We start from the raw sequence: 24,401 nt of genomic DNA, 5'->3' as shown, positions 1-24,401 counted from the left end.
AAGCAAAAGACGAGGGGCTATTCATTGGTGTAGTCATGGTGTCATTCTGAGTGTATAGTCATGGTGTAGTATACTATATAGCATGTAGTCAAGGTGTAGTCACGTTTAGTTATGTAATATTTGTACTTTTTTCACTACAACTTTTGTGAAAATATTTTTCCGAATTTCTTTGCGATTACTTTGAATTTCTCCGTGATTACTCCGATTTTTTCCCATGTTGACCGATGCGGAGAAATGAGGAGAGAATTTTTTTCTCCGAAAAATACTAACGTGGAGAAACGTGAAAAGAAATATTCTTAAACTTAATAAAAAACTTAAAAAATATAGTTGAAATGTAGTAAATAGTGTAGTCATCATATTTTGTTGGTGTAGTCATTGTAGTTATGTATAAAGTGTAGTAAGTGTAGTATACTTGTGTTTCTTGACTACATTTCGTAGTCGTGGTGTCACTAATTCTGGCGATGAATAGCCCCTCGGCAAAAGATGTTACTTTGTAGTGACATTGGAATACTACATGAAAAAAAAAAAGAGACAGGATAGACACACACATACTACCATAGCCAAGAAACATGAGACAGCATGACGAATAAAAGAAAAAGAATGACCGCTAATGATAGAAAATTTTTATTCTAATAATTGAATATCTTTTAAAATCCGTTGTACCCGAGTAGAAACTTGTTCAGGATAGCCTGAACTCTGATCCAGGCCTGATCAGGATATCGTAAGGCTATCCCTATTCAAGTAACTCTATCACATCCTGATCAAGCCTGGATCAGGCACCTACATCTTTTCCTTAATAGGGATAGCCTGATCCGACGGAAGACTTGATCAAGATGTATTAAATTTATTTAATTTTTAAATAATTTCATCTTGATCAAATCCTGATCCGGGCTGGATCAGGCTATCTCTATTAAAGATAGAGTAGGAATGGCCTGATCAATATAGCATCAGGCTATCTGTATTTTATCCTTAATAGAGTAGCCTGATCCATTCTAGATCAAATCTTGATCAAGAAAAAATTATTTGAAAAAAAAATAAATTTAAAATTTTTTCTTGATCAAGATTTGATCCAGAATGGATCAGGCTATCCCTATTAAGGATAGAGTAAGGCTAGCTGGATCCAAAATGGATAAAGAAAAAAGTATCAAATTTGCGTCTTTGAATTTTACAAATTGCCTGATCAGGATAGCATCAGGCTATCTGTATTTTATCCTTAATAGAGTAGCCTGATCCATTCTGGATCAAATCTTGATCAAGAAAAAATTATTGAATTCATTTTTTTTTCAAATAATTTTTCTTGATCAAGATTCGATCCAGAATGGATCAGGCTACTCTATTAAGGATAGAGTAAGGCTAGCTGGATCCAAAATGGATAAAGAAACAAGTATCAAATTTGCGTCTTTGAATTTTACAAATTGCCTGATCAGGATAGCATCAGGCTATCTGTATTTTATCCTTAATAGGGATAGCCTGATCCATTCTGGATCAAGACTGGATCAAGAAAAGAATATTGAATTTATTTTTTTTTCAAATAATTTTTTCTTGATCCAGCCTTGTTCCAGAATGGATCAGGCTATCCCTATTAAGGATAAAATAGAGATGGCCTGATGCTATCCTGACCAGGCAATTTTTAGAACCTATGAGGACAAAAAGTTATGTTAGTACGAATTATCGAATGCCTCAATGGCCGAGCGTGTCAAGTACTAGCGTTGTAATCCCGTGTCGAAGGGTTCGAACCCCGGTCGTAGCAATAATTAGTTAGGGAAATTATCAATTAGGTCAGTTTGTAATAATAAAGTTTATCTGTATTCTGTTAAGCGTTAGTTTTCAAATTAAAAAAAATAAATAAATTTGAAATTATTAATTTTTTTTTTTTTTTTTTGAATAAATCATGTATCCTGATCCAGTTTCGATCCGGAATCTGGATCCATTATGGATCATGTATCTTTACCACAGCCTGATCAGGTATCCTGATCCATTCTGGATCCGAACCTTACGAAAAAGCGTTACATCCTGATCAGGTTCGGATCCAGTATCTGGATCCAGATTGGATTTGAAATCAGGCAAGCCTGATCAGGGCTTGATCCGAACCTGACCTGAATTTCTACTCAGGTAGAAAATGATCATTGAGGGCTTAAAAAATTCGTATTGTAAAGAAGTACAAACTGATAGTAAATTGAGTAAAATCGTATAGAAACTTTTTGAGCTAGAGAAGAAAATATGTGTTCAGTCTCTATACCTACGTGTTAAAGTTGTCAACTTTGACATTAATTATCTAAAAAATAACGTTGTGTAAAATTCTGAAAAAATTCAACAAAATAGATAATTATTCTGGCTTTTATATGGGACCAAAAATTCAAAAATCGTATAGTTAGAAATTCTATTTACATTCAACCTTAAGGCTGTTTGTCAAAGTCATAGTCGAACTAATACTTGTAGTTTGAGGGGCACGTATGTCGTAACGCTGCTAGATTTTATGCCCGGGTACCCGAAATTTTGTTGCGCGTCTGTCTCGAAAATTGGCTTTTGAGTGTGTCCGTGCATATACAGACAGACACTAACACTACTGCTAGCAAGCAAGTACAGTACACTGCTACATTATATGCTTGTGTGTGTCACGTCTGTGTGCATCACTTGCCGCGAGAAAGCAAATATATTTTTTTTTTAAACTTGAATAACTTTTAAAATCCGTGGCAAACATAACTTATTTTTACAAATTATATTAGTTTTTTTCTTATCTACAATTTGATAGAAAAAAATAAGTTTTCGAGTAGACGACAAATCTACTATATGCTGTTTAAGAAAAAAAAAATTGTTTCGCCCTATTCTCGTGTATAAAAGTTGTCAACTTTGACATTCATCATCTAAAAAAAGCCGAGGCAAAAAAAATTGATATAAATTGTCAACATAGATAATTATTTCATTTAAAAAATAAGCCTAATTAAAAAAAAATCGAGTAGAAATTCAATTATTTACAAGCAGCCTTAATTACATGCTCCAAAAATATATATTTCTTTCTTGAATTTTTAGTGTCATATCCAAATTAATATACTTACAATTATAGTGACAATTTGGAACACTTGACTCTTTTTTGTAGAAAAAAACTTTGTTTTTTTTTTTTTGTTGTGATATCACATCTTTTTGTGAAGTCATTTGGTCATATCAAATTTAATAGATCCAGCCTCAAAATTATTGTTTTGTAACTTTGACACATTTACACATTTGTTTTGAGTTCGACACGTACTTCACAAAAAGTTGTTACCAAAAAAACAAAAGAATCTCTTGATATTAATAAATTATAAAGAAGTAGAGAGAGAAAGATATAGCGAGTAATAAGAAAGTGTGAGAGAGATAAAAAATTTTCTGTCCTTAAACGTAAAAACGCACAGTCGAAAAATTCATTTAATTATTAAAAATAAAATAAACGATTAAATAATTTGTTTTTATTTTATAGCAAAGCTTGATAGAATAGAATTTTAAATTATAAAAATCATTTATTTTTATCGTCATAATCATATTTTAAATAAATTTTTAAAAATTAGCGAGGGATGATATTTGATGTATATTAGACTCGGTAGTGTTTTTGCGCTTTCATTTTTTTTTTTTTTTTCGGTATTATTTTTTTTATGTCACAAGGGCAGTGGGAATAATGTTTGAATTTCCAAAGCGTCGGAGGGGTAGTGCAATTTTTGGAAATTCACACATTATTCCCACTGTCCCTAGTGACAAAAATATTGTACTGCTTGAGTCGTGATATTTTCAAAACGAAAAATATTATCGGGATTCAACCGGAAATCGGTAAATTGACAACCTGAAAATTCATTTAAATTATCTAAAAATAAGAATTAATATTTATAGTAAAACGACTCAAACAATTTTATTTATTAGTTTTTTTAAAATAAATTTATTAATTTACAAATTATTTTTGTTACAATTTTAGTTGAAATATTTTTTTTTATGAATTTCATTACATTTTCATATCATTTTTATTGTTTAATTTGTTTTTTTTTTTAATTATTTGTTTATTTATTTACTGAATGAGTTGACGTAAAAAAAAAAAAAAAAAATACAATCCATTTATTATTTTTTAGTTGACATACATATTATCAATTATCAAAGATTTTCTAAACTTGGATATGTAATTCTTACTTATTTTTTTTAATTCTGTTTTCATTTTTAATTATATTATTGTCGTTGTTGTTTTTATTACAAAAGAAATATCTACAAACAAGCATAATTAAAATTCAATAATAATTGTAATATTCAATTTGTTTGACAGTTCTATTTCAAGCAAGAATAATTTTACAATTTTTTTTTTATGTAATTATAGATTATTTTTTTTATCAAAACACACATGATTTATTGTCTTCGATTTTATCACACAAATTTTTTTTTTTTTTATTTATCTTTTATGTATAATAATGAGTGATAACGCCAATGAATTACCTCAAATATATCATCTATTATTTAATTTATATACTTTCGTCAATGTATATTATCAATTTTATATAATTATTTTTTTTAATTACAATTTATTGATTTATTGATACGTTTATTTTCAATATGCAATTTTTTGTTTATAAAAAAAAGGCGAGACAAGGCAAATTGGTAAATTATTTACAATTCACTTTTAACAATTTTAATATTTTTTTTTTTTTTTCTTTTACAAGAAATATCTACAAACAGGCATAATTAAAATTGAGACATTCAATTTGTTTGGCAGTCTTAAGCAAAAAACATTTTACAATTTTTTTATTTTTCATTTTTTGCAAGATTGTTTATCATATCAACGACGAAATTAATAATAATAAAAAAAAAAACGTATAATCGACAATAAACAAAGAATATAATTATTTTTATTATTAATTGACATGTAAAAAATAAGGCGTTTTGTCAAATTAAATTTCTTTCTTCGTTACAATCTTTTTTGTTTTTTTGTTTCAATTAAAAATGAAATACATTTAAGCATATTTTAGAAAAAGATATGGCAATAATAATATGTTGTTGTTGATTGTTTGTAATTAAGTAACCATTATAAAAAAAAAAAAAAAGAAAATAAATCGCATCAACATACTGATCAATTGACAATAATAGCGTTTGGTCTCTTTTCTGTTATCGTAGAATAAACGATTACAATTGCAGAAATATTTTAAATTATGAATATCTACAAATTTTAATATTTATATATGTATATAATCTAAAAGGAGAGATTTCCTATTTTTTATACAATTATAATTGTTAACAAGAAAAGTAACACTATTAGACGAACGGTATACAACAATAGTTATTATAAACAAAATTAGCTGCATTATTTTTTAATCTTGTTAAGATTATAAATTTTAACCTTGAAATATCTACTATTATAATCTTAATACAATATTAATATAATCTTAATATAATCTTAACACAGACAATGTATATTTATGCGAATAAATCGTCAATGATTCAGCCACATGTTATTTAAATTTTTATGAAAAAAAAGGCAGCAGCAGCAGCAGCAGCGTGAGAGAGTTAATGACAATAAGGATTAGATTCAACTGCTGAGTGGGAGGATAACTTTAGGCAAAAATTTTAATAAAGATTAAATTTTTACAACAAAAAAAAAATCTCATTACAATGCACTAATAGAAAAAAAAAAAAAAGGATAATACCGTTCGCCATTTATAACACAATTAGAGTCGACTAATCTTTTCTCTTATCATTCAAAGATTTATATTTTGTCAAAATATATTTGTGTCTTTATTTTCAACACGTGTATATAATTATTTATTTATTTTTTCCAAAAATATTTATCATAAGATGAATTGACCATCATTAAAAAAAAAAAAGAACTTTTTAGTATTAAAAAAAATTGAATAGAAAAAAAACAAAATAAATAATTATATGTATTGTAGATTTAAATTGTCGACTCTAATCGATTTATACATACCGATCGACACTGATCGATGAGCTCATTTATATTTTACACACAATTGAAATAATGTGTGTGTTTTGAGTTTTTTTTTTTTAAATAAAAAATTAAATGTTTTATTGTGTCAGCACAATATCCTTTTGTAAATAAAATGAAGTATCGTTGTATTAATTATATTCTTACATAATTAGTATCATTATTGTCGTTGTTGTTTTTGTTGTTGTAGTTTGAATAGAAATAATGTTGATTTTAAATTAGTTGTTTTCCCTCGAAACTTGTTGCCAAATCAGATACAAGATCTTTGTATATAAGTGGATTAATATTTTTTCCAAGTTGATAAAGTACAAACCAATCACCGATTTGGAATCTATCAGCAATTGCTTCAACTTCGTGTTGTCCTGATAAACGTGATCTTGTGCGTAATAAAAAAAGACGAAGGCTTGGCCAAGCAACAACAACCATACGGTATATTAAACTTAAACCACTTAATATTGTTAATGCAATAAACCAAAACCATAAAAATACATATATTTTTTCATTAACAATATTTAATGGTAATACACAAAGACCATCAAATTTTTGTACAGTACCAGATGGACCATATTTATGGAATGTACATTTAGTTACTTTTGGAAATACTCGAGCCATTGGATCTGATCTATCTTCTGGTTCCATTTCAGAAAACCATAATACATCTCTTCCATATGTTGTAAATTCACCACCCAAAAATACATCCATCAAATATATTTGTCCAAATACATTTATAAAATTTAATATTTCACAAAAAAAAAATCTATATGCATAAAAATTTTGCTGATGTAAATTTGCACGAAAATAATCAACTAATAAACCACGACGTTCAATTTGACATGATTCACTGACAACTGGACAATTTAAATCCATTACAAGTGATTTCATTCTACCACCTTCCCATGATTTCCATAAATAACGTGGTACATAAAATAACATTGCTTGGAAAAATAAACAAAAGCATACCCATTGATAATACTTATGATATTTAACTTCATCTTCTCCTTCAACATTTCCATGTACACCAGGATGTGCAATACTTTTACCAATTTCACCATTAACTCTATTTGGTATTGTAAATGTTGAATATATCCAACAATATGTATCCATTACATTTTGTGGTACACCTTCAACAACACAATCAATTGGATCACCAATATATTGTCTTGATGTTACTAATAATGAAAATGTTAATAACATTATAAATGTTGCTTTATAATGCAGTCTAAATACATTGTTATCAACGCATACTTCATCGAGCTTCAATAGACCCTTAACAGGTCCAAATACGTGAAACATGGCGCTTTTTTTTTACTTAATCAACTATTATTTCAAAATTAATAACACACACTATTGTTTCTTTTATTTTTTTAAATAATTCACTAATCCATAAATGTCATTTGACACTCAAATTACTCCTTTTTTTTTTTTTTTTTGTCCAATATATAGAGTCACGTGTTACTGGATCAACAATGCTGCACCAACTGTTTTTTTTTTTAATTATAATTTTTTTTTTGCTTTAAATTAAAAAAATAATAATTTTATACACTTGTTTTATTTATTTATTTAATATTTTGAGTAAATAAATAATATGAGTAAAATGCTTGTAATAATGCTTAGTTACTACGTCAGAAAAATTTTTTTTATACTCCAAGAAAGGTTTTTTTTTAGTATAAAGCAAAGCTTTTAGTTTGTTTCTTCTCTACGCGAGGTGGCTATCGGACGTCTGGTACTGAACGAACTCTCTATAGACTCGGGACCCTTACTCCCCTCTTTCTTTTTCCCCTCTGACTTTTTTTGAAAATGGCAATATCCAAATGGCAATTGCCAAGTTCGTTCCAGCTTCCACGAAATACCCGGATTAATTTGCGAGGGCGGGGCATGTTCATCCGACTTCGTTCCTGAAAAAAACCCCGAGTTTGTTCCAATCGTTTCCCCTACTGTGCCCCCTCCAGTTTGCAACAATTTAGTTTTTTTGCTATTGCTTATAGATATTATCTTTTTTTTAGCTAAATTTTTTACTCAGCTAGATTTTTCCTTAGCTAGATTTTTTACTTAGCTAGATCTTTTATTTATAGCTTTAATTATAGGCAAACACACAATATCTACATGATCTACATAATGTTACCAGCTCAATTTTTCCCTCAGCTACATCTTTTCCTTAGCTAGATTTTTTACTTAGCTAGATTTTTTGCTTAGCCTTAATTGTAGCCAAACAATCAAAATCTACATTATTTTACCAGCCAAATTTTTTACTTAACTGTTAGATATGTTACTTAGCCTTAATTATAGCCAAACAATCAATATCTACATTATTTTAGATAGCCATAAGCCTAGAGAAAATGTGAAGGAAAATGTTGAGGGAGGGGGTACTCAAAACTAAAATAGGGGAATTTGCGATAGGAACGAACTCGGCTGCAATGGTACCGCCCCCAAAAACGAAGTCGGATTTTTTTTTGGCCTTAAGGTGGAAAGTAAGTCCCATCGGTGGACGAAGTTTGGGTCCGAGAAGGTGCGCATCTACATATGGTTATAAAAAATATTTTCAGTGCCCCTCTGTCCAAAATATATTCACTATACTAGCAGGTTCTTGGTAGTATGTGTGTATGCAGTCTATCTGGATAGACACACACATACTACCATAGCCAAGAAACATGAGACAGAACGACGAATAAAAGAAAGAGAATGACCGCTAATGATAGAAAATTTTGATCCTAATAATTGAATATCTTCTAAACTCCGAGGTAGAAAATGATAATTGAGGGTCCGTATTGTAAAGAAGTGAAAACTGATAGTAAATTGAGAATAATCGTATAGAAACTTTTTGAGCTTTATAAGAAAATATGTGTTCAGTCCCTATACCTACGTGTTAAAGTTGTCAACTTTGACATTAATTATCTAAAAAAAACCGAGGTACGAAATTCTGAAAAAATCAACAAAATAGAGGATTATTCTGGCTTTTATATGGGACCAAAAATTCGAAAATCGTATAGTTTGAAATTCTATTTACTTTCCACCTTAAGGCATGTCCAACGTCGGTTTTAGAGTGTTGTGGAGGGAAGGATGTTCTATCTCTTCTACCTTTTTTACATTATAAGAAATGCAATGCCAACCCCAAAAAAATAATTTTTTTTTTTTTTTTTGAATCAATCATAAAACGTTATTTTACCATATTTGACCTTATTTCATAATAAAATGTTTATTGACTTATTTTATTTAAGTTTATTTATCCAAAATATCATTTACTATAAATTAAAAATTATTTTGAAATTTAATGTTGGCCAACTTGAATATAGAGTGAGACTGGCAGAAGAAATCACGACAATACGTGGCTGTGTGACCACACATGCAACTTTTTCTGTCAGCTGTGTTACTCTATGTTTGAACTATGCCAACAATAATATATCAAAATTCCTATTTTTTGCGTCTATTTTTATTAAAAAAAAAAACCACTGATAAAACTTTTTTCATGTACGGCTCAAAATTTTCGTCTTTTTTCATTTTATAATATATCAGTTTTTCGAAATAGTCTCTGTATTTTTTCATATAGTTTCTAACCAGGTTTGTGTGAAATGTACTCGGCTGGCCGTAAGAGCCTATGTATAACCTCCTTGAAAAGTTTCAACTTTATTAATTAATTAAAAAAAAAACCACCGACAAAAAAATTATAAAAAAATTGAGGATTGTGTATTATTACATAAATAATCTACTGTCAAAATTTCAAAAACTTCTCTGTATTTTTGTTCCGCGTTGGACATGCCTTAATCCGGCTTAGGAACGAACTCGGTACCAGCCAATTTAGTTGCAACACTTCTTTAACATTTTTTTTTTCTTTTTAATAATTTTATTAATTGACAAACTATTTTTGTTACAATTATATATATATATATACGCCCGTGTCAGGCTTAATTGTGCAAAAGCTATGTATCAAGCCTTGGTAGCCAAGGCTTGTCTCAGGTCTGGGCTCGTTGATTTTACCCGGCCTCACACGAGTCTCTGTAGCACAGACTTGTGTCAGGTTTGTATTTTTTGATTTTACCCGGTCTTACACGAGCCTCGGTAACACAGTCTTGTGTCAAGCTGGTGCCCATCGTTTTACCTAGCCTGACACGAGACTTGACTTGTCCATATATTTAATAAAAAAAAAAAAAAAATAGTAATTAGTTGTATAAATGTTATATTAATGTTAAAGAGAAATTATTAAAATCTTTATTTTTCGAATCATCAATATGGTTTTAAATTATCAATCAACATATATGTTGATTCCCTGGTGGAAATCTTTCTTAACTTTTTGTCCAACTTTTTTCTCTTTTTTACGAAAATGACCCATGGTTGGAGAAATGGCAGAGAAATATTTCCACCGAGGATTGATCAATTTAAAGATTAAAAAAAAAAAAATGAAAACATTTTACACGTATAATATAATTTATTTTATTTTTTTATTTAGATTATATATACCTGTTCGAATTATTTTATAAATAAGTATTAACATATGAAAAAAAGAAATTAAATTCTTGACATAACTGAGAACTTGAATTGAATATTTAAAATTTTTTATTTGATCAGTCTATAATGTAGAATGTTACTTGGTGTCATTGAATTTCAAGCTAATGTGATCCATTGAATTTCATCGTCAAGAAATACGAGTGACAATAGATATAATTTAATACACATACACACAGTGGAATAACAGTCATTATGCAAGAAAATATATATAATTTTATCACGCTTAATTTGTCGAATTATTTAGAGGTAGGCTATTCAAATACTTAAAATTAATTTCCGCCAACGTAAACGTCCTCAAATTATTTATTTTTTTTTTGTTGTTCATTATGCTGTTGATTGAAAAATACTTTGACATAGATTTAATTGTATTATGCAACTGTTGTGATTAAAATTATACAAGATAAATAAGATGAATAATATAAAATAAATTGTATCAATCAACAGCATATAATAAACAACAAAAAAATAAATAACAAAAATATCTAAAAAGTAAAAACAATAATATACATATTTATTTATTTAATTGTTTATTTATTTATTTATTCATTGTAGAGCCCAGTAGTAATTAAACCAATATAGAGGGCTGCAGGTTTGTTTATATACAGATCAATACAAGTTAATCAATGATTATAAACTATTTCTATAATAATAATAATACATATCAATAATAATTATACATTATCGAGTGAATTTAGTAGATATTAAACTCAGACTTAAAAATTAGACTTATATTATAAAAGATATTACATAGCATTCTAGATATTGTAATTAAAATGATGACAAAAAATTGATACACCAAAAATGGCAAAAAAGTTTCTAGAAAGAAAAAAAATATACTAGTTGGACACGATGATGTCTCTGCAGTGCGGTATCTTATATAATATTAATTGAATGAAAGAAAATAATTGGCAGTAATGGATAGTAATGTCATTTCACTATCAACTGTATCAACAAATGTATTTTGACCAATACCAAGAAATTTACCATTTAAAAATTTATCAGTTATATCACTTTGTAAACCAACATTTATAACATTTAATAATTCACATGTTCCAAGATAATATGACCACCGTTTATTGACATGAATATGATCAATAAATTCTTGTTTTAATAACCTTATTTTTCATTGCAATCAGAAATTGATGGTATTGTTTTACTTCCAACTGTTATTCTTTCTTCCCTTATAGATAATAATGTCACTTTTAATTGCGAAACCAGATTTTTTAAACGACCACCCACTTAAAAAATTAACAATTTAATTATTCAGTTAATACCAAAAAAGAAAATTAATTTTGTATTGACCTTCAGCTGATTTCCAGAAGTAATGTGGCAAATAAAATAGAATCGCTTGAAAGAATAGAACAAATGGCACCTATTGATAATATGTGTGCCACACAATTTCATCTTCGTCTGTATGCGGTCTAATATCTAGATATGTTGCTAATTTATTTCTTTCAGCGCACTGAAACTAGCGACTTTTTTTCTCCGGGAGTTAGCGAGATAGTCCAGTCACCTTCAGTCACCTATAAAGCATGAGAAGGGTTTCATGGCTAAGGGAAGGTAGGTGAAAAGGGAAGCTAATTTTTGCAGGATGCTTGGCAGGTCGTAGGGAAAAATAGTTTTAGTATGTTTAACTAACAATTGCATGGCACCTTCAAAAATCAATATTTTCAAATAATTTTTTTTTGTTTTAAAGAACAGATTGTGTACTAATTTGTACCGATTGGAACGGAATTTGTACCTCAATAATAATAATAAAAAAACAAGTTACTCCGAAATATCAATTGATAATATACTTTATTATTATTATTGAGGTACAAATTCTAATTTTATCGGTACAAATTAGCTTTTGTTTTGCTCTTTAAAACAAAAAAAAAAGTATTTAAAAATATTGCTTTTTGAAGGCGCCATGCAATTGTTAGTTAAACATTTTTATTAACAATTGCATAGTGCTTTCAAAATGCAATATTATAACTGTTAAAAAAATCGAAAAAATAATTTTTTTTTTTAAACAATTTATAAATAATAAATGTATAAAAAAAAAAATTTATTAAAATTATTTATAATTTTTAAATTGTTAAAACAAATAATTTTTTTTTCAATTTTTCTTTTTCAACAAAGTTATATTGTTACTAATATTATTATTATTATTGATAGATTTATAAATTTTTTATGCAATAAACAATTGGTAAAATAAATAAAAAAATAATTTAAAAGGCTAATAATTAAAAATTTACATTTATTTTATTTTAGTTATTATTATTTGGTTGACTTCCTCGAATTCCAGCTACGAATATCAGCCGCGCAAAGCAGAGACGGCGTCCCCTACTCGAATTTCCCTTCAAACTTTGATTTCACGTTTTCCGATAACTTCAACCGCGGTTTCCCCCTTAACCCTTACAGATACGCGAAAAACCCTCGACATCAAAAAAATAGATAATTTAATTCCTTACATTTTTTACTAAAACTATTTTTCCCTACGACCTATAGCTTGCCCGATATACCTGAAATTAACCCTTTTTATTTTTTTTCCCCCCAAAAAAATTTTTCCGCGATTTTTCACCCTGCCCATTCTATTCCCCACCCTCGAATACCCCTTCATGAATTTTCTCGAACAATTCGACAATTGTGGGGAGATTTGAATAAGGTGACTGGACTAAGAAGAAGATATGTACGGACGCCCGGCAATCATATGAAATGCGTACTCATCGATCAGCACAGTTCAATAGTTAAACCCCCTAAATATTTATGCTAGTTTTTTGTTGTTTATAATGTTTAACAACAATTGAAATAAAAAAAGAATTTTAAAAAAATTATATCAATAAAAAAACGTAATAAATAATAGACAGAGCGAGCGCTCAGTTGCCAAAGCGCTCGGTTTTCTCTGTCTATTTTAATAAATTAATTTTTTTTTAAATAATTTTATTATTCCAATTGATGCTATTTATATTTATCAACATAAAACTGGTATCAATATTCAGGGGGTTATTTTTTTTTTATACTTTTAAGCCTTTTAAATCGCGGAAAAAAAAAAAAATTTTTTTTAAACAATCAGTCGTTGGACGATGGAGTCTTTAATAAATTAACCCCTTAAATATTGATACCAGTTTTATGTTGATAAATATAAATAGCATCAATTGGAATAATAAAATTATTTTTTTAAAAATTAATTATTATTACGTTTTTTTCTATTTTATTTGCCACATTACTTCTGGAAAACAGCTGAAGGTCAATACAAAATTAATTTTCTTTTTTTTTTTTGGTATTAACTGATTAATTAAATTGTTAATTGTTTAAGTAGGTGGTCGTTTAAAAAATCTGGTTTTGCAATGAAAAGTGACATTATTTTTATCCATAAGGGAAGAAAGAATAACAGTTAAAAGTAAAACAATATACCATCGATTTCTGATTGCAATGAAAAAAAAATAAGGTTATTAAAACAAGAATTAAATATATGTCAAAGTATTTTTTAATCAAAAATATCTAAGAACAAATATACATACAATAGTTGAACATGATGATGTCTCAGTGCGGTATCTTATAATATAAATTGAATGAAAGAAAATAATTGGCAGTAATGGATAATAACATACCGGATAAGTAAAGGAGGTTCAACAAACTTTGGACCTCGCTTTCGATTATGAAAATACATTTTTTTTTTTTTTTTAAATAATCATACATACGCATGTATAAATGTGAAAGAAAAAAAATATGTATGAGCTTCTATTTAACATAATGATTATCAAGTTAAGCTAAAATTCATATGACCTTAATAATTTTTAAATATTTTTTACTCATTATGTAAACCACTTATCAATACTGATTCTGACGTTGGAGTATTATTTTTTTGATCATTTAAATCATGACCTACTTGTACAAGTAGTTCACGAAAAACGTTATTATCAACATTTTTAGCAATATAATATAAAAATAACCAATCACCAAAATAATTTTTGTGTGTTATTTTTAAAATATCCCAGGGATTATTTTTTCCAGGACAAGCCATTGAAAACACATAACGATTAAATTGTTTGCTTCTGAAATTAAAAAATAAATCAAAAAGTTAATTTAAAACTTGACATTATCAGTTTAAAAATTTATATTTTAGCAAGTTAATTATGTTTTTATTTAGATAAAAATATATTTAAAATTCAAAGTATTATGTATAGATTGAAAAAAAAAAATTGATAATTGACTCACCTAGAGTGTAATACCATTGTAGCAATTCTCCAAACTAATCCCAAAAATGTCATAGCAGATAATGCTATAAACCAAAACCACAAAAGTGTATATATTTTTTCATTAATAATATTCAATGCTAATATACACAATGCATCATATTTTTCAATAGTACCAGATGCACCATATTTATGAAATATACATTTTGTTACTTTTGGAAAAACCATATCAAGTGCTGTCATTTCTCCATCAACTATATCATCAAATGTATTTCTACCAATACCAAGAAATTGACCATTTAAAAATTTATCAGTTATATAAATTTGTGCAATAACATTTATAAGATTTAATAATTCAAAAGCTCCAAGATAATATGACCATGGTTTATTGACATGAATATGATCAATAAATGCTTGTTTTAATATTCTAATTTTTTCATCACGATCAGATATTGATGGAATTGTTTTACTGCCAACTGTAATTCTTTCTTCTCTCATTGTTAATAATGTCATTTTTAATTTTGAAACAAGAGCTTTTAAACGACCACCTATTTAAAATATTAAAAATTTAATTTTTCATTTAATAACAAAAAAAGAAGAAAATTAATTTTATCTTTACCTTCAGCTGATTTCCACAAGTAATGTGGCAAATAAAACAGTATTGCTTGAAAGAACAGTACAAATGGCACCCATTGATAATATGTATGCCATACAATATCATCTTCGTTTGACTGTATTCCAATACCTGGATGTGCTGCTACCTTTCCTGCTCCAATTAAACTTTGATTCATATATTTCGACTGTAATATTTAAACAAAAAAATTATATAAATTTGTTATATAACTAAACTGTTTATTTATTTAACTGTTTATCATGTTTATTTTTTCATTTATTTTTTCAATGACATATATTTAACACCACCCCCAATGTGCATCATTGTAAAACAGGTAACAAACAAGTAGACCATAAGAAATTTTTCCACTCAAAGTATTATTTACTTTTGTGTTAAATATTTATTTAACGTTTTTGTTTGATTATTTCATTCATTCATATTTTTTTTTTTTTTTTACTTTTTAAAATTAAATTTACACAATTATTTTATACTTACAACTGTGAATGTTGAACTAAAAAAACAATATGACTCGATTGCACTATGTCTTACTCCACCTTTTTCATGAATACACCTGTAATAAATTAATATTATTTTTATGATTAATATGATATTAATATCATAATAATATCTGATATAATATATTTATTATTTAATTTAAACTCACTTTATATGTTCACCAAAAAATTGTCGTGAAGATACCAACAATGATCCCAACAATAAAGCAACAAACGTTACTCTGTAATGCAATCTAAATACTAAAAAAAAAAAATAGAAAAGTTAACAACAAAAATTTATATATGTTATTAAATTTATTCTAAATATATTATGATTCTATTTTTTCTATTTCATTTTTTTCTATTACAAAAAAAGGACAATGGTCCGTCGTATCAATTTACCATTTTCGTTAGATAAAACTCGCTTAGTCAGCTTATTTAAAATAATATAATAAAAAATTTGTCATTAATCATTATTGATAGTTTATATGATTAATTTTACAATGTTGTTTATTTAATAAAAATATTTTTTCAACAAACAACAAATAAGTAATACATTAATTTAATTATAAACGAAATAATTGTTCATATCTAAATTGAGAATTTATTTATTTATAAATAATCAAGAAGAGAAAACAACAAATAAAATTTAAAAAAAAAATATCATTGGGTATAATGATGAAATATTTTGAAAACATGATTTCATCCATTATCAATATATTGACACGTGAAATAATTTTAAAATATTCATAATACTCATAAATATTATTCGTTTATCATATTTGAGGGTTTTTTTTTTTTTTCTATTTGATTCTGACGCCTTTTGACTTATCAGTAGCCCCTGGCTGTCTATTTCAACTTTGAATTTTTTTTTTTGTTATCTGTATATAGTGTTAAAAATAACTGTTAAAATAAAATTGATTGTCTTTCAAAAAAAATATTTTAAACTCAAATATTATTTAAAAAATAAATAAATTTAATTTTATTTAAAACCGATGCTTTTTTAAATTATTAATATTTAAATTAATTTATTTTTGCATTTATGGTTTTTTCCTCTTCTCAATAACAACCTCATATATTTTTTTTCGCCCATTCAACATAATTATTTTAATATAACTATATCATTATCTTAAATAATTAAATTAAATATCATAAAAAACACAACCGCGCAAGCATCTCGTTATCATAAAATTATAAAAGCTATATCTTATCGTGTTGTTGATATTCAAAAATAAATTAATAAATTATTCAATAGATAAAAATAATGATTTATTTATATTTTCACATTAATGATATTCTTGAAAAAAAAAAGAAAAGCAATAACAATTAACTTATTCAGTGAAAAATGAATAAAAAAATTATATATTCTCTTTTTAATTTTAACCTATAATAATATATGAATACTTTTATTTGTTCAACACGTGAGTTTTATCATAAAAGTTATAATTTAAAATTGACATAAAAATTGTATATTTATCACTGGTGAATTCAACGATCGATCAAGCGACATTCCCTGAATATTTTGACGATATTAATTCAATTGTCTTGATGTTTATAATAATTATTACAAACAGAAAAAAAAAATAAAATAAAAAACTTACTTATATTATCAATTGCTACAAAATCTTCTGATACTTTGTATTTAATATGATTTTTTAAAACAGATAATGTGCCCAAAACAGTAGCCATATTTGATTATATAATTAATTTTATAATCAAATAATAAATAATAAATTTAATAATCAAATATTAATTTTTTATTAAACTGTATTAATTGAATTGCAAAACCATGCGAGACTAAGCCCAATACTCAATACTGCTCAACACACCTCAACACTGAACACGTGGTTGATGAAAAAAATAAAAGAGATAGCCGCACAAAAAAAAAAAAAAAGATGATGCCACTAGTATTCCAAATGAACTCAGCGTCACCACTGGCTGTCAACGTTTAACTGAATAATACCTGTCTTTCATATTTTGTGGAAAGGTGTTGTCTTATCTTGAAAATATTGTATTACTGCTTGAGTCGTAAATTTCTTACCAACAAATAATCGGCAGGTTTTTTTTTTTTTTTTCTTTTTCAAAAACACTTGTTCATCATTTATGAAAAATATTTCTTTAAAATTTTGATAAAAAAAAAAACACGTATCTACGTGACTAAACTATCTTATTTTTTTTATTTTAAACTGTCTATTAGATAATAAAAAATATGGTTTTTTTTTTCATTTGTTAAAAATATATTTGTCATTATGAGCAACAAATTTTTTAGATAATAAAAAGTATTTCTGTTTTTTTCCTTCATTTTTTTTTTCTCATTCATTTACTTTAGTTATCATTTTTTTATTTTGATATTAAATTTTATAGACTTGTCATCTAAATGCTGAATAAATAATGAATTATAAATTTATATATTAACTACTGCTACAACAACAACCTCAATGTTTTTTAAAAAAAAAAAAATTCACTTTTCATTTCATCAAATGCCTTGAATGATTTCTTATCAAAATAGATAAGATAGACCTTGGAAATTCCAATGACTCCACTTCCCTGGATTAGTCAGTATCTAAGTTCTAAAATAATATTTAATTATCAACACAAAAAAACAAATATAAAATATTCCATGATTTATATTGCAATCTAGAAAAAAAAAAATCAAGCGTATTTAAAATGTCGTTAGAAATTATTACCAAGTTGTCGCAACAGTTTAATTTTATTGATGATAAAATTTATCTATCTTCAAACATCTATTATTGATAAAAATTGAACATCAAAATTTAATAATTGTTATACTTTCTAAATGATAAACAAAAGCCTCTTGAATGATTTTTCTTTCTTAATTTCAAAGCCCTATTTTCCTAATCATTTTTCATTTACATGAATTAATTTTTTCCATAAATTTGATGGCTTCTATTTCGATTCTCGTTGTAATAAAATTTTACGGTTCGAGGGCAGTGGGATAAAAAAAAAACGACTTGTTGCCTCGTGGCTTGATTTGATTTTATACCCAGTATGGTAAAGACTTTGACCGGCCATTGCCCCCATGGATTGCTGTGATTACTTGTATATAAAATATACCAGTAACTATATAGGAACTAACAAACCAAAAACGTATTTTCTTGTTCTGTATATATTTTTTGTTTAAAGGAACATGTACATAATTTTTTTTGAATTTATTTATTTCAAGTAAAAAAAAAAAAAAAAAAAACGAAATTCCTCATCTACAATCATGTCTGGTCTTCATGAGCAATGTCACGTAGCCATTTGCCACACTGAATATATATATTTCTAAAAATAAAAATGAGACTTTGTAATATGGTTACTGATGATCATGAAGGCAAACAATAATTGCTCCACTTTGACAAGAGAGTTTATGTCCATGTAGTCGACACTTGGCATTTTTTATTTATTTTTTTTTTCATCTCACTCTCTCTCTGTGTTTGTCTTTCTTGTTCATGTCTATATTTTTAATGATAATAAAGATAAAAATTACACAAGATATAGTGATCGTCGAAGTAGATGCACTCTTGGTCGTTGTTTCTCAGCCAATGGACCTGAAAATTATCAATAAATACTTGAAATATATATACTACTGTTCTTTGTAAATTTTTGATTTTAATAATTAACATCACTTGAATAAATAATCATGCACTCATTTGCAGTGTGATGTATTTTTTTTTATTTAAAAAAAAGCTAATGGACTGTTAACAAAAATTATAGTTGACAATTTAATAAAAAAAAATGTAAAAATATATTTTAATAAAACAAAATTTAGATGTGACATAATAACTCAGTATCAAACACGTTCTGGACCCCTCAATAATAAAGTCATTCAGATTTTATTGAAGGTCAAAATCTATCAGACTTCCACCTGACATAATTCATATATAAATTGCATAATTAATTGATAGCTGAAAATAAAAATTAACATAAAATAAATACAACTCAAACAATTTTATTTATTAAAAATTTATTTTTATTTTTAGAACAATTTTTATTTATTTTTTAATGATTCATTTATTATCCTGTACATTTGTTTTTTTTTTCTTTTTTTTTTCAATCATTTTATTAATTTACAAATTATTATTGTTACAATTTTAGTTGAAGTATTTTTCGTTTTATATAAAATATTTTTTATTATATTGTCATATCATTTTTTATTGTTTAATTTGTTTTTTTTTTTTTTGAGTTATTTGTTTATTTATTTACTGAATGAGTTGACATAAAAAAAAAAAAAAAAAAGTACAATGTGTGATTAAGATGAATAATTTGATATAAATAATTGAAAATATATTTATTATTTTTTAGTTGAAATATATATTATCAATTATCAAAGATTTTCTAAACTTAGATATGTAAGTTCTTACTTATTTTTTTAATTATATTATTGTCGTTGTTGTTTTTTATTTGTTTCTTTATTTTTTATATAATATTATATATAGAATTAACTATATATATATTTTTTTTTATGTAATTATAGATTATTTTTTTTATCAAAACACAGATGATTTATTGTCTTCGATTTTATCACACAAATTTTTTTTTTTTTATTTATCTTTTATGTATAATAATGAGTGATAACGCCAATGAATTACCTCAAATATATCATCTATTATTTAATTTATATACTTTCGTCAATGTATATTATCAATTTTATATAATTATTTTTTTTAATTACAATTTATTGATTTATTGATACGTTTATTTTCAATATGCAATTTTTTGTTTATAAAAAAAAGGCGAGACAAGGCAAATTGGTAAATTATTTACAATTCACTTTTAACAATTTTAATATTTTTTTTTTTTTTTCTTTTACAAGAAATATCTACAAACAGGCATAATTAAAATTGAGACATTCAATTTGTTTGGCAGTCTTAAGCAAAAAATATTTTACAATTTTTTTATTTTTCATTTTTTGCAAGATTGTTTATATTATCAACGACGAAATTAATAATAATAAAAAAAAAAAACGTATAATCGACAATAAACAAAGAATATAATTATTTCTATTAATTGACATGTAAAAAATAAATGTCGGTAATATTAATTATTATTGTCTTTTTTAATAAGTCTTAGTATGATTTTTTTTTTTTTTTGACAAAATATAATTATGGAATAACGTTTTTAATATCTAATTAAAATCTCTCATTGTATATATATTTTTTTTTCAATATATACTAAGGCATTTTGTCAAATTAAATTTTTTTCTTCGTTCCAATCTTTTTTTTTTTTTTTTTTTTCAATTAAAAATGAAATACGAAAGAAAAAAATATGGCAATAATTATATGTTGTTATTGATTGTTTGGAATTAATTAACCAATATAAAAAAAAAAAAAAGAAAATAAATCGAATCAACATATATTGTTCAATTGACAATAATACCCTTTTGGTCCCTTTTCTATTATCGTGGAATGAACGATTACAATTGCAGAAATATTTTAAATTATAAATATCTACAAATTTTAATATTTATATATGTATATAATCTAAAAGGAGAGATTTACTATTTTTGTATATAATTATAATTGTTAACAAGAAAAAAGTAATTGTTACAATGAATTGGCAGGATATCAAAGTTACACTATTAGACGAACGGTATACAACAATAGTTATTATGAACAAATTTAGCTGCATTATTTTTTAATTTTGTTAAGATTATAAATTTTAACCTTGAAATATCTACTACTAACAGGAAATAATCTTAACACAGACAATGTATATTTATGTGAATGATAAATCATCAATGATTCAGCCACATGTTATTTAAATTTTTATGAAAAAAAAGGCAGCAGCAGCAGCGTGAGAAAGTTAATGACGATAATGACAATAGGGATTGGATTTAACAGATGAGTGGGAGGATAAATTTTAATAAAGTGCAAAGTAAAGATTAAATTTTTACAACAAAAAAAAAATCTCATTACAATGCACTAATAGAAAAAAAAAAGGATAATACCGTTCGCCATTTATCACACAATTAGAGTCGACTAATCTTTTCTCTTATCATTCAAAGATTTATATTTTGTAAAAATATATATGTGTCTTTATTTTCGACACGTGCATATATAATTATTTATTTATTTTTTTACAAGAATATTTATTATAAAATGCATTGACCATCATTAAAAAAAAAGAAGAACTTTTTAGTGTAAAAAACAAAAAGAACTTTTTAGTGCAAAAGAAAACTTGAATAGAAAAAAAAATAAATAAATAATTATATATATTGTAGATTTAAATTGTCGACTCTAATCGATTTATACATACCGATTGATACTGATCGATGAGCTCATTTATATTTTACTCACAATTAAAATAATGTGTATGTTTTGAGTTTTTTTTTTTTTTTTTAAATAAAAAATTGAATGTTTTATTGTGTCAGCACAATATCCTTTTGTAAATAAAATGAAGTATCGTTGTATTAATTATTATTCTTATATTATTAGTATCATTGTTGTCGTTGTTGTTTTTGTTGTTGTAGTTTAAATAGAAATAATGTTGATTTTAAACTAGTTGTTTTCCCTCGAGTCTTGTTGCCAAATCAGATACAAGATCTTTGTATATAAGTGGATCAATATTTTTTCCAAGTTGATAAAGTACAAACCAATCACCAATTTGGAATCTATCAGCAATTGTTTCAACTTCTTGTTGTCTTGATAAACGTGATCTTGCACGTAATAAAACAAGACGAAGTCTTGGCCAACCAACAACAACCATACGGTATATTAAACTTAAACCACTCAATATTGTTAATGCAATAAACCAAAACCATAAAAATACATATATTTTTTCATTAACAATATTCAATGGTAATACACAAAGACCATCGAATTTTTGTATAGAACCAGATGGACCATATTTATGGAATGTACATTTAGTTACTTTTGGAAATACTCGAGCCATTGGATCTGATCTTTCTTCTGGTTCCATTTCAGAAAACCATAATACATCTCTTCCATATGTTGTAAATTCACCACCCAAAAATACATCCATCAAATATATTTGTCCAAATACATTTATAAAATTTAATATTTCACAAAAAAAAAATCTATATGCATAAAAATTTTGTTGATGTAAATTTGCACGAAAATAATCAACTAATAAACCACGACGTTCAATTTTACATGATTCACTGACAACTGGACAATTTAAATCCATTACAAGTGATTTAATTCTACCACCTTCCCATGATTTCCATAAATAACGTGGTACATAAAATAACATTGCTTGAAAAAATAAACAAAAGCATACCCATTGATAATACTTATGATATTTAACTTCATCTTCTCCTTCAACATTTCCATATACACCAGGATGTGCAATACTTTTACCAATTTCACCATTAACTCTATTTGGTATTGTAAATGTTGAATATATCCAACAATATGTATCCATTACATTTTCTGGTACACCTTCAACAACACAATCAATTGGATCACCAATATATTGTCTTGATGTTACTAATAATGAAAATGCTATTAATATTATAACTGTTGCTTTATAATGCAATCTAAATACATTGTTATCAACGCATACTTCATCAAGCTTCAATAGACCCTTTACAGATCCAAATACGTCAAACATGGCGCTTCTTTTTTTTTACTCAAATCAACTATTATTTCACAATTAATAACACCCACTATTGTTTCTTTTATTTTTTTAAATAATTCACTAATCTATAAATGTCATTTGACACTCAAATTACTCCTTTTTTTTTTTTTGTCCAATATATAGAGTCGCGTGTTACTGGATCAACAATGCTGCACCAACTGTTTTTTTTTTTTTTAATTATAATTTTTTTTTTGCTTTAAATTAAAAAAATAATAATTTTATACACTTGTTTTATTTATTTATTTAATATTTTGAGTAAATAAATAATATGAGTAAAAGTGGCTTTGTAATAATGCTTAGTTACTACGTCAGAAAAATTTTTTTTATACTCCAAGAAAGTTTTTTTTAGTATAAAGCAAAGCGGTTATCCTTTTAGCTTGTTTCTTTCCTACGCGCGTTGGCTATCGGGCGTCGGGGACTGAACGAACTCTCTGTAGACTCGGGACCCTTACCCCCCTCTTTCTTTTTTTATGTATATGGCTTTGTATGTATATAAATTTTTACATATATATATATTTCCCTCTTTATTCGTATATTTATCTGTTGGAGCTTACTGAGCCACGAGACTGTAAAACGAGTCCCCCACTTGTTTTATTTTTTATCTACAGTAAGAGCACTGCAGTACGTTTTCAGATTTTTTTCAATTTTTTTTTTGTACCCCAGTGGTTGAGCGCCTCTCTTGATTACACAAACTATGCTTTTTTTCCACTAGTGCATTCCTCTCACCCCGCCTTGACCAATACTATACCGTCAAATGGCTCCGTAAGTCCGTACCAAGCCGTCGCAATGTGCCTTTGATCTCGAGATTTCTCGTATCCGTGTGTGGTGTATGTAGCCGTGGAAGCATTGCCACCGGTCCCCCTTTTTTTTTATCCATTCGTTAATACTCGGCAATGATCGTTTCAATTCTCGACAGATAAATGTACTCTTTTTTTTTTTCTCTTCTTCCATATCATTGCGCATGTGTCACGTGGAATAAAAAAAAAAAAATTCACGTTACCATGGCAATTTGACTTTCAACAAGGGGGTCGTCTTTGAATGTAATCAACTTGTGGTAGGGCTAAAGA

At 26.3% G+C, this 24,401-nt stretch overlaps 3 protein-coding genes and 1 long non-coding RNA gene across 4 annotated transcripts; 1 reads left to right on the top strand and 3 right to left on the bottom strand.

Annotated features, from left to right (window-relative positions):
* Positions 1-5,884: 5,884 nt before the first annotated feature.
* LOC122851743 (innexin inx2-like) lies at positions 5,885-7,524 on the bottom strand. Its single transcript, XM_044151180.1, has one exon. The coding sequence runs from the start codon at positions 7,238-7,240 to the stop codon at positions 6,161-6,163; it is 1,080 nt and encodes a 359-aa protein (XP_044007115.1). The 5' UTR covers positions 7,241-7,524; the 3' UTR covers positions 5,885-6,160.
* A 21-nt stretch (positions 7,525-7,545) lies between these two features.
* On the top strand, positions 7,546-23,742 carry LOC122851738. Its single transcript, XR_006373736.1, has 2 exons — positions 7,546-7,600; positions 23,674-23,742. It is a non-coding gene; the product is annotated as an uncharacterized LOC122851738 (long non-coding RNA).
* LOC122851724 (innexin inx7-like) lies at positions 13,657-17,721 on the bottom strand. The gene is made up of 6 exons (XM_044151148.1): positions 17,334-17,721; positions 15,903-15,993; positions 15,734-15,809; positions 15,245-15,425; positions 14,648-15,173; positions 13,657-14,484 (listed from the first exon to the last, which is right to left on the bottom strand). Exons 1-6 carry the CDS (start codon positions 17,419-17,421, stop codon positions 14,238-14,240), a joined length of 1,209 nt encoding a protein of 402 aa, XP_044007083.1. The 5' UTR covers positions 17,422-17,721; the 3' UTR covers positions 13,657-14,237.
* Positions 21,036-23,770, bottom strand: LOC122851731 (innexin inx2-like). Its single transcript, XM_044151160.1, has one exon. It carries the CDS (start codon positions 23,305-23,307, stop codon positions 22,228-22,230), a length of 1,080 nt encoding a protein of 359 aa, XP_044007095.1. The 5' UTR covers positions 23,308-23,770; the 3' UTR covers positions 21,036-22,227.
* Between the last annotated feature and the right edge of the window lie 631 nt (positions 23,771-24,401).

The sequence above is a fragment of the Aphidius gifuensis genome, linkage group LG1 (genome assembly GCF_014905175.1).
Source record: "Aphidius gifuensis isolate YNYX2018 linkage group LG1, ASM1490517v1, whole genome shotgun sequence".
Lineage (NCBI taxonomy): Eukaryota > Metazoa > Arthropoda > Insecta > Hymenoptera > Braconidae > Aphidius > Aphidius gifuensis.
This window is presented reverse-complemented; position numbering and strand designations above follow the sequence as displayed.